General features: G+C 43.1%; 1 protein-coding gene across 1 annotated transcript in view; it reads right to left on the reverse strand.

The window, feature by feature from the left end:
• txlng (taxilin gamma) overlaps nt 1–15,337 on the reverse strand; it is a 44,839-nt gene that overhangs the window by 10,651 nt on the left and 18,851 nt on the right. Inside the window, exons 6-9 of the mRNA XM_086071654.1 lie at nt 14,238–14,432; nt 3,268–3,387; nt 2,765–2,839; nt 2,445–2,537 (exon numbers count right to left, since the gene is read on the reverse strand). Of these exons, the coding sequence (XP_085927780.1) occupies nt 2,445–2,537; nt 2,765–2,839; nt 3,268–3,387; nt 14,238–14,432 (483 nt within the window). The remainder of the gene's footprint in view (nt 1–2,444; nt 2,538–2,764; nt 2,840–3,267; nt 3,388–14,237; nt 14,433–15,337) is intronic.

Consider the following 15,337-nt stretch of genomic DNA (forward strand, 5'->3'; position numbering starts at 1 on the left):
CTTTGTTGGGGGGTGGGGGGTGTCTGGGGCCGGCTGGGGCTGGGTTGGGGTGGATGGGGGCGGGGCGGGGGGAGCGGGGGCTGCGGACCGGTGGGGTGCCTGGCGGGCCTGCAGTGCCCCGTCCTGCTGCGTTGGGTTGGGGGCACGGGCCGTGTTGGGGTGGGGGGCGCTCCTGCTCCTGGGTTTGCTCTCCGGCCGGTGGCCCTGGTGGGGCCCGTGGGTCGTCCTTTGGCGCTGCCGCGGCCTGGGGGGCCCTGAGGTGTTGCGCTTGCTCTGTCCTGGCAGGGGTCGATGGCTCCCCTCTTTGGTGGAATTAAATTATCGAATGCTGCACACAAAGCATGAAGTATGGCAATCAATCCCAATCCCTTGCCCTGATTGATGTACAGAGTCGGGGACACGAGCCACCAATCAGGGCGCAGCAACTTCCGGCTGATTACAGGGAAAAGCTGGCTACTTTCCGTGCCTACTGCAGCAAGAAGATTGCCGACAAGCACATCCAGCCCAACCACATCACCAACATGGACGAGATGCCGCTGACTTTTGACATCCCGGTGAACCACACTGTCGAGAAAATGGGGACCCACGGTACCGCGTGTTTACTGTTGTACTTGATTGCCATGCTAATGGACAGAAACTGCCACCGACAGTGATTTTCAAGAGGAAGACGCTGCCTAAAGAAACATTTCCAGCCGGAATAATCGTCAAAGCCAATCAAAAGGGCTGGATGGACGAGGACAAAATGAAAGAGTGGCTTACTGAGGTGTATGTAGAGACCAGATGGCTTTTTCCACACATTACCTTCCCTCTTGATCTGAGACTCCATGCGCGCACATCTCACAGCCGCCGTGAAAAAACAAGTGCAGCAAATGAACGCGGAGTTTGCCATCATTTTGGGAGGCTTGACCAATGAAATTCAACCGCTGGACATCGGTGTCAACAGGGCGTTCAAGGTAAAGCTGCGAGCGGCGTGGGAGCGCTGGATGACCGATGGCGAACACAGCTTCACCAAGACTGTGAGGCAGCGTCGTGCTAGTTACGCGACAATTTGTCAGTGGATTGTGAATGCTTGGGAGAACGTGTCTGCTTGAACTTGTTCGAGCTTTCGCAAAAGCTGGCATTTCCGAGGAGCTGCAGCCACAAGACAATAAAACTGACTCTGACAATGAGACGGAACTTGCCGTGTTTGATGAAGAACTTGCCCAGTTGTTCGGTTTGGATACGGAAGATGAGGACTTAGAAGGATTTGCGGATTGATCAAAAGCAACGTGAGTTGCTTTTGCATTTCAGAGGAGCTGCAGCCGCAAGAAAACGAATGACTGATAATGAGACGGAGTCTGCAGTGTTTGATGATGAACTTGCCCAGTTGTTCGTTTCGGATGAGGACTTTGAAGGATTTTCGGATTGATCAAAAGCAACGAGAGTATATTGTTACATACTACAAATACAACTCTCTCACACTCACTGTTTACATTGTTACTGTAAATACTTCAATAAAGTATAACCGAACTCAGTTTTGCTCCACTTGCTGCCTTTTTAAAAACATACACTAGCACAAGTATGTATGTTTAGCATAATAGCATGCTAATAGTGCGGTGCGCCTTATGTGTGTGCTAAAGTCAGAAATATCACCCGAGACTGCGCCTTATAATACGGTGTGCCTTATAGTCGTGGAAATACGGTAAATGAATAAATACATACATAAATAAATAAATAAATAAATTCAGTTTGGTCCAAAAGGAACTTACATAATTATAGTGTTTTTATTATTTTTTTAATTGGTCTTAATATTTATAAAATGCTTAAACATTTTCTTTTTTTTAATCACTCAAAAGAACAGCTATTCATACAAAAACTTAACATTACTCAAAGGCATATGTTCTTAAAAAGCTGCACAAACAGCTTTTGTGGCATAACTTGTTTGTAACTTTTTTTCTTTTCACTGCCCATAAGTGGTCAAATCGTGTACAACATGAACAGCGCTCCCAATAAAGGCACACACGAACAAAAAGGCAAGACTGTAGTATAAAATCAATTTTGGGACATTTCAAATAGATTCTGCATCGAAGTAAATGAGAATCGTGATTCTTATGATAATCGATTTTTTGGCACACCCCTACTGTATATTTTGTATTTGTATGGCCTGACGACAGGTCTCGCTAGTTTGAAACACGTAAATGTAATTTTTTGTGGGTGTGAAAACATCAAGAGCATTTTGATTGTCCGTTATATCGGCAATGCTGATATTGCAACAATGATTTAAAATTATCATTACTGCAAAACCAGTGGCCAACTGTCAGCAACTCAGGGAAACTAGTTGCCCAAGCACACACAATGTGCGAGAGTTCAGTGGAATTTGGCCAGATCGCTCGGTGACAACAGAAAAACAAGAGAACAAAAATAGCAAAATTTATGATTAGTGATGAACTGTTTGGATTTCTTACCTTTTCCATCTCTTGTCTGAAAGTGGTGAAGACGTCATTGCTTTTAGCCAGAGTGCTCTGAAACTCCTCAAACTTGTCCATGTACAGGGAAAGCTAAAGCACATGAGATGAGTTTTAGAATTTTACGATTGTCGAGTTAAGTTATATATAGTGTTATTGATATACTTATACATACACTCATAAATAAGGTCTATAAGGGTCTGGGGACCCAGAAAACTGACTATTCCTGTCCCCAACAGCGTTTTGCGGCCACATCTAAAGACCTCCTAAACATTATATACGCGACATATTAAAGTTTGTGGTAGTAATTCCTTATTGACCTGCTGCTTGAGATGAACTTCTTGCTCCTTCATCATGTCAACCTTGTGTCTCGATTCTGTGGCATCTTTCAGCAACTGAAATCAAAAGTTAAGATGCTCATTAACAATTTACATAAACAATTACATTTTCAACATCTGTTTTGCTTGATTTGGGTTGAATTGTGCAACAACGGACAAAATATTTTAATGCAAAGTTGAAAAACACACACATATACACTGAACACAAATATAAACGCAATTGCTCCCATTTTTCGTGAGCTGGACTCCAATATCTAAAACACTTATTTATTTAGAAATTATAGGATTAGAAAGTTGCCATTAATTTCATGCGATTTTAAGGAAAATAGACAAGACACAACCAGGCGCCCGCCAGCATCATGAAAATAATAAACAATATTCACAGACCACAAACATTTTGCATTTTACATCAACAGCACCATATTGACAATTTCTTGTTTCTTCTCAGAACTATTTAAGCACTGAGGAACACAAAATGTACTCACAAAGTTTCTTTCTCGCTGCTGTTTCTCCTCCACTTCCTTCATAATTTCAGTGATTCTCTGCAACTTAGCGTCCATCAGCTGTTGCTGGAGCTCTTTGTGCTTGAATACTCTGTCTATGTGCTACAAGAGGGACACAAATTTGACAGGTCATAATACGGGAATGCTGTGATCAAGGCTTCTCACAATCCAAGTGGTGGTCAAAAATTGGGCATATTGGCAAACGTGCCCAGGTTTGATGAGACTGGTCTAACAATATATAAAGATGGGTGCCCCTGGCCAATTCCACCAACTGCTAACTATAAACTGAACAGCGTGCCACCAATGGTGTGTATACAGTGACTCTGTAAAGTATTGAGAGGGTTTCACTCTTTACACATTTTGTTATATTACAGCCTTATTTTAAAATGGATAGAATTGAGTTTGCCCATGCATTATGAGACGTCAAATTTTCAAGCGTCGAGTCAGCAGCCTGTTGCAGTAGCTCCAACTCAATTCTTTGTATCATCCTTTTTTGTTTAACCCTTCCCCTACACCCCACCATTCATTACTAAACTGGCCCCTGGGTTGAATTCTTAAAAATTCTTCTTAAAAAAAAAGGCTTGATATGCTCCACCCTACATAGTTCTGTTAACAGTCTTGGAGAAATAACTCAAATTAATTTTAGATTTACTTATGCACGTTATTTTACACCATCTACCTCGCTTTTAATGAGTAATACATTAATACTAGGGACAAACCGATTAATCGGTCGATTATTGTCCTTCAAACATTGGCCAAAACAATTGGGCCAAATGGCCGATTATTTTCCCCTTAAAACGTTATTGAAGAAAACCGAAGTTTCTGACACTGTGAAAGTACCCTGAATGCACCATTTTGCTTGTGTAGCATTAGCAACTAGCAAGTGTGTAACGTATGTTGTTCTGGTTAATCTGTTGTCCCTAAGCGTCCTTTAAGCTGTTTAATGACCCCTCAGTTGGAGTTAACTGTGAAACTAAACACACGACAATAATAGTTACATCCACTCTATATTTAAATACGAAACATGCTTTGTTTTTTAAAACATGCTAGCCTAGCACTAATGCTAAACGCAAAGGGAGGATCCCATTCAAATGCTAACAAGAAGTTAGCTTCGACTTCAAGAGTGTTTTTCCTTCAAATACCCAATATCCACACACAAATTCTGTGGGACCACATACCCACAGGTGAGATACTACGCAAAGGCACAAATTCTCCCCAAACGTGTGAAACACGAGTTATTTTATTAGAATTTAGTCACAACTTTCTTCTATACTCACTTTAAGTGTGTACACCATGAATGCATGGCACCACACTGCCTCCAAGAGGCCAAAACACACAGGAACAGCCAGTATTTGTTCTTACTGTTTTCACAGTTGCTATTATTTTATTTTATTTTATTCTTATTTCACTTTCTTATTGTTTTGTCATTGTCCTTACAGGTTATATTTAAAGTTGATATTTCAAGGATTCAAAGACTTTGTTTTCTCAAAATTCAAGGATGCAAACATCCAATTATTTTTTGGGGGGTCTTAATACACATTTCCATATGACATGGCACGAAATACAATCTCCGAGATCCCAGGTTAGCCCAGTAAGTCCCAAGACTTGCGAAAATAACAGAAGATAAAAAATATATATAAAAGAAAAGGTTACTGCTTAACAGCAGTTGTAAACAAGGAAGAATGGTTTTACTAACGTAGTCACCAGGGTTCGTACGGGGGCTTAAAAACCTTGAAAATGCTTGGATTTTAATGTTGTGTTTTCTAGGTTTGAAAAGTGCTTGAATTTTGGGTGAAGTACTTGTAAATGCTTGAAAGTGTTCATCATATTTCTCGGTAGCAATTAGGGGTGAAACGAGTCCTGAGGAAATCGAGTTAAAAAAACAAAAAAATCATGAGCTTTTTCCTGCCCTCAAGTACTGGTTTATTCAGCAATCTGCGGGCAGGGCAGCCTCTCAAAGTCAAATTCAAGCTAACAGTCGCTATGATTGCTTCCTCGGGCTAATTTCAGAATAAAAGACTCCCAAGTCATCGATGTCCATAAAGTGTTACTTATTATGATGCTTATATTTTGAATTTTCCACTGCGGTGCGAATGAACAAATGTTATGTGGCCGGTTTGACTTTGCTTGCTCTCATGTAAACGGTAGCTTGCTAGACTCACTCCAGCGTAGGGCTGGGCGATATGGCCCAAAAGTCATATCAAGGTATAAACTGCATACCATCACAGTAACGGTATATATCAAGGTATGGAATTAAGTGTGTGTGTGTGTGTGGTTTTTTTATATAAATAATTTGCTTACTGGTTTAAATAGTCCTTTATAGAATAACAATGTATTTTTTTTTAAAAAAACAAAGAAAAATATATATACTTTGGATAACTAAGTCTAAGTCAGCACTCTGGTGCAAAATAGAGCAAACAAAAAATATTGCTGATATTTTTAAATGAAAACAGTACAATTGGCTTAAAGCAAGTATTCACTTGAAGATCACAGGGGCGTGCACAAGTGGTGATTGTAAACAGCACAAGTCCAGGTTTTATATAACACAAAGAGACTAAAATAGTTGCAAAAAGTGATGGGAAATTAAGCTTCATTAACCACTTGAGATTATTTTTATTTTTTTTTACTCTTATTTGTTATGCTGAGCACGAGCCGTGTGCAAGGCCGGGACGGGGATACGATGATGTCACCAACATGCGCCATATAATGATGTCATCAATATGCGCTATCGCGGTAAGACAGTAGAGCCAAAACTCTACCTTCGGCAAAATGTATACCTTATATTGCATATACAGTTTATATCGCCCACACCTACTCCAGCGGTGGCCGCTGTGGCAAAGCCGCAGAACGTGGGGACGACATCGAGGGGACGGCCCCGGCTTTGATGGCCCGTCAAAGTACGTCGCCACAGTGCTGTGTTATGCAAAAAAGATCGGGCACCGGACCGCTGTTTAGAGTACTGTGCTCAAACAGCTGAAGCTGCTATGTGGATAAACTCAAACGGTCCACACCAACATGGTAGGTTAACTCAAATGTGCTAAATATGAATTTAATGTCTTCTTTTTAATAGACAGGTTTCTTCAAGTTAAATTTAAGATTTTTTAAAACCTATTTAAGACGATTTGCCCCCCAAAAATAATTCATTTTTCACAACCTTATTGGCAACTAAAAACAAAATTTGTGAATGTGCATTAAATTATTTCTCAAATGTGTAAATGTGGAATGTGTGCAGGATGTAAGAATGCAAACATATTGAGTAGGCTACTCATGTGACACAACCACAGCGCAGACACGGACGACAGACAATACTGCAACAATGTGGCATCTAGTTTGCCCAATGACTGTAAAAGCGATGTCAGACTAAGGCTACGTTCACATTACCTATTAATTGCGACATTCTGTCTGCTGTGTGGACGTAATGTGTCCCCAAAGTGGCCCGCATGCGCAGAAGAGGATACAACGTCACTCACAAAGCTGTGTTTGCTGAAGTAAATACGCATGGTCCAGCATGTCAGCGCCACGGACTTTTATAAGTCCGTCGGTGGGGCTCATATTTTTACCATCTCATATCTACAGAGAAGTGATGCGGGAGGAGGTAGAAATAATATTTTGTGAAAATGAGGCGAGCCTGTTTGAGCGCCTCATCTCAGAGACCTCTCCTTTTTTTCTCCCTAACGATGACGTCACGTCATTGCTGCGCATAATAAATTCGGATACGTATCCGATTTAGGACCACGTATGAACATGACCCAGGTCGGATGTGAAAAAAAAAATCGGAATTGAGCTGTTCAGACTGACATAAAAAAAGTCAGATACAGGTCGCATTTGGGGGAAAAAATGGTTGCTTATGCCTGCAGTATGAACGTAGCCTAAGACAAGGGGAGCTGAACACCGATAACGAGCATTGCAACTATTGTATGTGTTAGGCGTGTGTACAAATGAAAGGAGTTTACTCAACCACGCTTAATTGAATTTACATTTCCCCATATCTCTAAGTCTAATATGAAATGGGTGGCACTGGCTACATGTAAACAAACAAAAAATAATAATTTGGCGTGACTTCATTTATGTAGTGGGGCTCTTCAGTGAACTGTCGGATTATTTTGGCCATAGATCTCAACAAGTCTGACCGGGGCTATGTTGCATTCTCAATGATCAGCTTACTCGTCCCATTTATTTAGGCTAAAAGCCAAAGTCAGGGCTCGAGACTAACTTTTTGAGGTGAGACCAATTTGGGGGGGGGGGGGGGGGGGTTTGCACCAACCGTGCTTAACTCTTTGACCGCCAAAAACGTTTAATAACGTTTAGTAAAATCCAAATGAGTGCCGCCAAAGACGCTAACTATGTTTTTTTTGTTTTTTTGGGGAAACGGGTGGAGGAAAGCCTTGGCCAGCTGTGCTGAAAGTATCAAGCAGATCGAGTTAGTATAATGACTATTTTTGGACACTAGATGGCAGCGATGACTCTTTGGACAAGATCGGGTAGGAGTCGGTAGAAGACGTGAGGCGGAGCTAGAGTGTTGAGGGGAGAATGACTGAGGAAGCGAAAATGGCGACCGGTTGCAAGCAGCTCACGCTTGAGCATTTTTTTCAAAGACGAAAAGCATCGACCAATGCTAAAGAGCACATTGATGATGATGATGGTGACTCTGAGGTTGACGCCGAAGTTGGAAGCGTTGACGCGGCGGCTTCGATCACGTCCTAAAGCCTCACCGGCTAGCGATGCTAACGCCGGAAAACGAGCACTTCTGCACAGGCAGACGTTCAATCGGACGATGAAGAGTACCCCGAGTCCAATGCATATTCTTCGGAGGAGTGGGTACAGTCTGATCACGGAGAAGACACTGGTTCTGGACTACGATGCCACCATGAATGGAGTGGATAAGATGGATCAGAACATCTCTTACCACCCGGTATAGGAACTGAAGGACATGAGGAAGCCAGACGTAACATCAGGTCACCGTATCATGATCCGGAGAGTAGACTTGATGACAACATGGCCAAACACACACTGCAGTATATACCTGCTACTCCCCGGAAAAAAAGGCCGGCAAGAAAGTGTTGTAGGGTCTGCACGCGAAGGGGCAATCGCAGTGAAACTAATCTGTGGTGCAAATCCTGCTGCGTCCCCTTGCAGGGGAGTTTTACACAATTTACCACACAAAAAGAAAAACTGTGTAGTTGAAACATCCACACAATTGTAAATAGTACCACAGTTGCACACGTTTGTAAATAGCTTGCCAAATTGTTACACTGTTGAATGTGAATAAATGTATTTTGCTATCAAAAAACACTTTTTCATTAGTGGTGGTAGTGTTTTACAGAAGTAAAGCACTGTTTAGGTGTTTGTGGCATCATTAATGGAAAAAAATGTGTCAAATTCACTAGAGTGCATGAAATAATATCGTTTCACAAAAAGCTTGATTTCTCCGTATTTTGGTCCAAAACAGAGCATTTGTGTGAAACTAACCTATTTTCTAATGTTGATTACTGAAAAACTGAATAAGGTAGAAACAAACTTTTTTTTCTGATGAAAGATGAGAGTTCAATCTTTCATTTGGTAGTATCTGTGTTTCCATAGTCCAAACACAAAATTTTCTGTGGACCTTGAAAGATCAGTCAAAATGATTAAATCAGCTAGCACCCATATGTTCTCTTTTCTGAAAATGCTTGGCAGTCAAAGAGTTAAGTTAGTTGCACCAAATATTTTAACCACATCACATTCACAGACAGGGGATTCAGCCAGACGTTCCCAGCAGACCCTCACAATACGTTTGGGTCTGCCTGGTCGGACCAGCATCTTACCCCGCCATCGGAGCCAACACACCACCAGGTGGTGATCAGTTGACAGCTCCGCCCCTCTCTTAACCAGAGTGTCCAACACATACTGCCGCAAATACGATGACACGACTACAAAGTCGATCATCGAACTGCGGCCTAGGGTGTCCTGGTACCAAGTGCACATATGGACACCCTTGTGCTTGAACATGGTGTCAGAAAGAGTTTCAACACCCACCTGCGGCAGAACTTCTCCCTTGTCCCGGGGGAGACATTGAGTCCGGGTGGACCATGTTCCGCGCTTCCATTGTTGAGGCGGCCGATCGGAGCTGTGGCCGTAAGGTGGTTGGTGCCGGTCGTGGCGGCAATCCTCGAACCCGCTGTGAGGGATGCCGTCAAGCTGAAGGAGGAGTCCTATTGGGCCTTTTTGGCCTGTGGGACTCCGGAGGCTGCTGACAGGTACCGGCTGGCCAAGCGGAATGCGGCTTCGGCGGTCGCTGAGGCAAAAACTCGGACATGGGAGGAATTCGGTGAGGCCATGGAAAACGACTTCCGGACGGCTTCGAGGAAATTCTGGTCCACCATCCGGCGTCTCAGGAGAGGAAAGCAGTGCGCCATTAACACTGTGTAAAGTGGAGATGGGGTGCTGTTGACCTCGACTCGGGACGTCGTGAATCGGTGGGGAGAATACTTCGAAGACCTCCTCAATTCCACCGACACGCCTTCCTTTGAGGAAGCAGGGTCTGGGGACTCTGAGGTGGGCTCCCCTATCTCTGGGGTCAAAGTCACTGAGGTGGTTGGAAAGCTTCTTGGTGGCAGGGCCTCGGGGGTGGATGAGATCCGCCCGGAGTTCCGAAAGGCTCTGGATGTTGTGGGGCTGTCGTGGTTGACACGTCTCTACAACATCGCGTGGACATCAGGGACAGTGCCTCTGGATTGGCAGAGCGGGGTGGGGGTTCCCCTTTTTAAGAAGGGGGACCGGAGGGTGTGTTCCAACTTTAGAGGGATCACACTCCTCAGCCTCCCAGGTAAGGTCTATTCAGGGGTGCTGGAGAGGAGGGTCCGTCGGGAAGTCGAATCTCGGATTCAGGAGGAGCAGTGTGGTTTTCGTCCCGGCCGTGGAACAGTGGATCAGCTCTACACCCTCGGCAGGGTCCTCGAGGATGCGTGGGAGTTCGCCCAACCAGTCAACATGTTCTTTGTGGACTTGGAGAAGGCGTTTGACCGTGTCCCTCGGGGAGTCCTGTGGGGGGTGCTTCGGGAGTATGGGGTACAGAGCCCCCTGATAAGGGCTATTCGGTCCCTGTACGACCGATGTCAGTTGATGAGTTTGGTCCGCATTGCCGGCAGTAAGTCAAATTTGTTTCCTGTGAGGGTTGGACTCCGCCACGGTTGCCCTATGTCACCGATTCTGTTCATAACTTTTATGGACAGAATTTCTAGGCGTAGCCGAAGCGTTGAGGGGGTCCGGTTTGGTGGCCTCAACATTGCATCTCTGCTTTTTGCAGATGATGTGGTGTTGTTGGCTTCTTCAAGCCAGCTCTCACTGGAGCGGTTCGCAGCTCGGGGATGAGATCCTGCCCCAAGTGGAGGAGTTCAAGTATCTTGGGGTCTTGTTCACGAGTGAGAGTAGGTTAGAGCGGGAGATCGACTGGCGGATCGTTGCAGCGTCTGCAGTGATGCGGACGCTGTATCGGTCCGTTGTGGTGAAGAAGGAGCTGAGCCGAAAGGCAAAGCTCTCGATTTACCGATCGATCTACGTTTCTGCTCTCACCTATGCCCTACCTTCTTTCGGTCACGACCCACAGCTCGTGACCGAAAGAACAAGATCCAAGCGGCCGAAATGAGTTTCCTCCGCAGGGTAGCCGGGCTCTCCCTTAGAGATAGGGTGAGAAGCTCGGTCATCCAGGAGGGACTCAGCGTCGAGCCGCTACTCGTCCGCGTTGAGAGGAATCAGGTGAGGTGGCTCGGGCATCTGGTTCGGATGCCCTCTGGACGCTTTCCTGGAGAGGTGTTCAGGGCATGTCCCACCGGCGGGAGGCCCCGGGGTCGACCCAGGACATGCTGGAGAGACTGTCTCTCGGCTGGCCTGGGAACGCCTTGGGATGCCGCTGGAGGAGCTGGTTGAAGTGGCTGGGGAGAGGGAAGTCTGGGCTTCCCTGCTAAAGCTGCTGCCCCCGCGACCCGACCCCGGATAAGCGGAATTGAAGACGGAACGGAACATTCACAGACAGTTAACCTAAAGAAATTCACTTCCTGAACAATTTATTTTAATTTTCATATTTGTACATTTCTGTCAAACATCACAGCAGTACTGCGTGCAGGAGTGTTATATATATATATATTTAATAATATATATTAGACCTATTACTATAATTAAATGTATTTTTAAAATGAATGCTTTAAAGATAAAAATCACTCAAAATTATTTGCTTCAGTGACATTTCAACAATGCGCATTATGTGCACGCACGCACACGCACACACACACACACACACACACAATAAATATGAAACGTCATCTCCGTTATCCCAGTGACAAGTTTATCTTTTTTTATTCTTAATGTGGTGTTTAAATAGTTAAGTTGTGCATGGTTCACTGGTTTGTGACGGAAGGGTAACACTTTACTTACGTGAGCCAAGAAGCTGCTACCAGGTAGCTTCGCCATACGTAGCAGACTCCCTCCCCACACACACTCACACACGCATGCGAACCTACAAGATTCCCGTAGGTCACATATTTTGTTTTCTAAACGGCGTATTGCGCCAAAAAGGATTTTCATGCCTGTCGAGATTTACCAATGCAGCCCCTTGGAGATGAGCTGCTAGTGAAGTTCGCTAAAGTAAATTCCTGCTTGTTGCAAACCCCGTCCCCTCCCATCTGCCATTCATGTGCACTGTGACTGAAGAAACATTTTGACGATTAATTTAACACTTCCTGCAGCACCTACAAAATAAAAGTGCCTACATTTAGAGCTGTCAGGACAGCCTTATTGTGGCGAGGCCCAACAACAGTGCAAATCCATGAAACTGTGTGCATATAACATTTTTGTCTGTCAACGAGCACACCCCCGCTTGATCTGTTGAGGCGACGGAGAATTTTAATCCCAGCATACGACATAGCGGGTTGGTGGCTGACTGATTAGCACGTCCGCCTCCCAGTGCAGAGGCCGTGGGATCGAGTCCGGGCTTCAGCCTTCCTGGGTGGAGTTTGCATGTTCTCCCCGTGCTTGCGTGGGTTTTCTCCGGGTACTCCGGTTCCCTCCCACATTCTAAAGACATGCATGGCAGGTTAATTGAACACTCCAAATCGTCCATAGGTGTGATTGTGAGTGTGGATGGTTGTTTGTCTCTGTGTGGCCTGCAATTGGCTGGTAACCAGTTCAGGGTGTACCCCGCCTACTGCCCGAAGCCAACTGGGATAGGCTCCAGCGCCCCCGCGACCCTTGTGAGGACTAAGCGGTTAAGAAAATGGATGGATGGATACGACATAGCATTTAAGACCCAAAGAACAAAATTCAATACCTTCTCAAGACTTTTTAAGGTATTATTTTCAAATTCATAAATTTAATGCTTTTAATACCCCACAGGAACCCTGCACAAAGCAGTAAATTGCATTGGCATTTGTGTGGCCCTGGTATAGTTTCTGATAATAAAAAAAAATCATAATCAGTCACATCAAAATGAAATCTCCAAACAACATTTATTCACTACTTAAGATTTACACAAAAACATGTTCTTTATTTTTAAACTGTGCTGCACCAAACAACAAAAAATTAGCACCGAACAATCATCCCTGGTGCTCATTTGAGGACCATGCAAAAATATTTTTTATACAGTATATTTGAACCTGTAACGCGAAGGAATAAAATTCCTTATTTGCCTTATTACTGGTCCAAATTCATTAATGCACTACCACTACCCTGTATAATGTAAATGTACAATTTGAAAAATGTAACTAATTTAAGAAAAAATAAATAAATTGTTTTTTCATTAAGTGAAATTTTTTTATTTTTTGTCGTCAACTTAAAAATACTCTTTATCCAAGCAAAAATATATTTTAAAATGGACACTCAAGTACTCTATAGCATTTTTAGTGAAGTATTTGATTACTGAAACTTGACTTAAGATATGCTAATTATAAAAAGGGAAAAACTAAAATAAGTTTCTTTAAATATGAAAGCATTTTATCTGTTGGCTTTGCACGCGCCTTTATGTTAGGTTGTTGTCTTGCATCCCGTGGCATCGTCACCCCCAAGAGGACAGTTGTGCATCGGTCCATTATGCTGGGAGGTTATTGTTTTAATGAACATGGGGGGGGGGGGATCTTGAAAGTCCTTAAAAAGTGCTTGAATTTGGCCATGGAAAAGGTGTACGAACCCTGAGTCACAAAGTGCAAACCGGCGTCCTTTAGGGAATGACCAATCAATTTATATTCAATGCCACTATTACACCAATAGTGCCAAAACGCACAGGAACAGTCAGTATTTGTTCTTACTGTTTTTTCAGTTGCTATTATTTTAGTTTATTCTCTTATTATTTCACTTTCTTATTGTTTTGTCACTGTCCTTTCAGGTTATATTTAAAGTTGATATTTCAAAGATTCAAAGACTTTCTTTTCTCATATTCAAAGATGCAAACATCCAAGATTTTTTGTTTTGTTTTAACACACATTTCCACATGACATGGCACGAAATACAATCCCCGAGGTCCCAGCTTGCTTATCCCAGTAATTCCCAAGACTTGTGAAAAAACACAAGATACAAAAGATTACTGCTTTACAACAGTTGTAAAGTAAGAATGGGTTTACCAACATACAGTCACAAAGTGCAAACCAGCGTCTTTTAAGGAATGACCATTCAATTTAGATTCAATGCCACTATTAGACTAATGTTAAAGTTATTATAAAGTTATTCTGGGTTTGATTGGTCATGGTCTATACATACAAGCCTTTTATTAACGTAATAGTCTATTTTCTTTTAGGATAGTTCTGTAAGTCAAGTATCAGCTTCCAAGCACTTTATACAAGACAGTTTGGATTTTAAAAAAACAACAACTATACATTACACATATTTTACAATAACGCTACTTTCAAATTATATTCAAATGCAATATTTGAGTGCAATAGTTTTATGCAATTTCATTTAACACCAGTGTAGCACAGGCGGTCTCTTACCTCCTCTCTGAGCTCATACTGCTCAATGAGCTTTTTGAGCTTCTCAGCAAGCTCCATGTTCTCCTGCCTCAGCTTAGTGTTATGTGAGCTGTGTTGTTCCATCTGGACCTCGATATCACTTAAAGTCATCTGGAAGTGAAGCATGGCTTCCTTGCGTTGCTCCTCATACTCCCTGGACCGCTGGGCATTCTCTTCCTATTAGAAAACAAAGTGAGCGTAAAGAAGAGGAGGGGAGAGACCTGTGCTAAATTTTAGGTGACAATGTCCCTCATTTTGGCACAACTTGTCATGCAATATTTAATGTAATGGAATAATTAGGGCTGGGCAATAAGATACTGTCAAGCTGTATCGCAGTAAACACATGAACAATATCAATAGAAAATATATTTGCTAAAATTATCAATACAAAAACCATGGGAAGCAAACCCCAACCCCGACATGGTGCGTGTTTGTAGGCAGAGGCTACATTATGGCTACATTTACGCCACAATTACAAGTATGTAAAAGGAAATTTTGAGCACACAGGAACCGTTCTTGGGTCTAGTTCACAGACTCCTCTCCTCACCTGCCACGCCAAAGAAAAAGCTGTTGAACCAACAAAGAAGTGAACATGCGCACGCCTTGTGCATATGGCGTATGCGCACCAAACAAAAGTGTGGATTAACTACGTTCAGATAAATTTTGCCTCAGTACAACTCTTGCAATAAGAATAAATTGTGCACATTAACACAACCAAACACCTCAAGATGGCTATGTGCCGTAGAAGTAAAGGACATCCAGGGTTCCTACTCTTTTGTCTCAAAATTATTTTTCAGGACTACTCTGGACTTCTCCGGGCTTCTTCATCTTATGTTTCGTACATTAAACCACACTGCTTCAATGTTACCAAATTGGCAAAAAAATAATGAACAGATCTCGCACAGTTGCAAATCGATTCTCATCTCACACCAAAAGAGCCGCTCAAATGAACGCTCGTTCGCGAACGACACAACACTAATACAGTATAAGATCTCACTTAGATGTTGACATCCACATTACTTTCATTGCTAAGTAAATCAAGACGATGGAATATAGCTGATTGACTAATGAGCTGCTGATTG

This window comes from Leptonotus elevatus, chromosome 3 (assembly GCF_054856555.1).
Source record: "Leptonotus elevatus isolate MCC_2025b chromosome 3, RoL_Lele_1.0, whole genome shotgun sequence".
NCBI classification, from domain to species: Eukaryota; Metazoa; Chordata; class Actinopteri; order Syngnathiformes; family Syngnathidae; genus Leptonotus; species Leptonotus elevatus.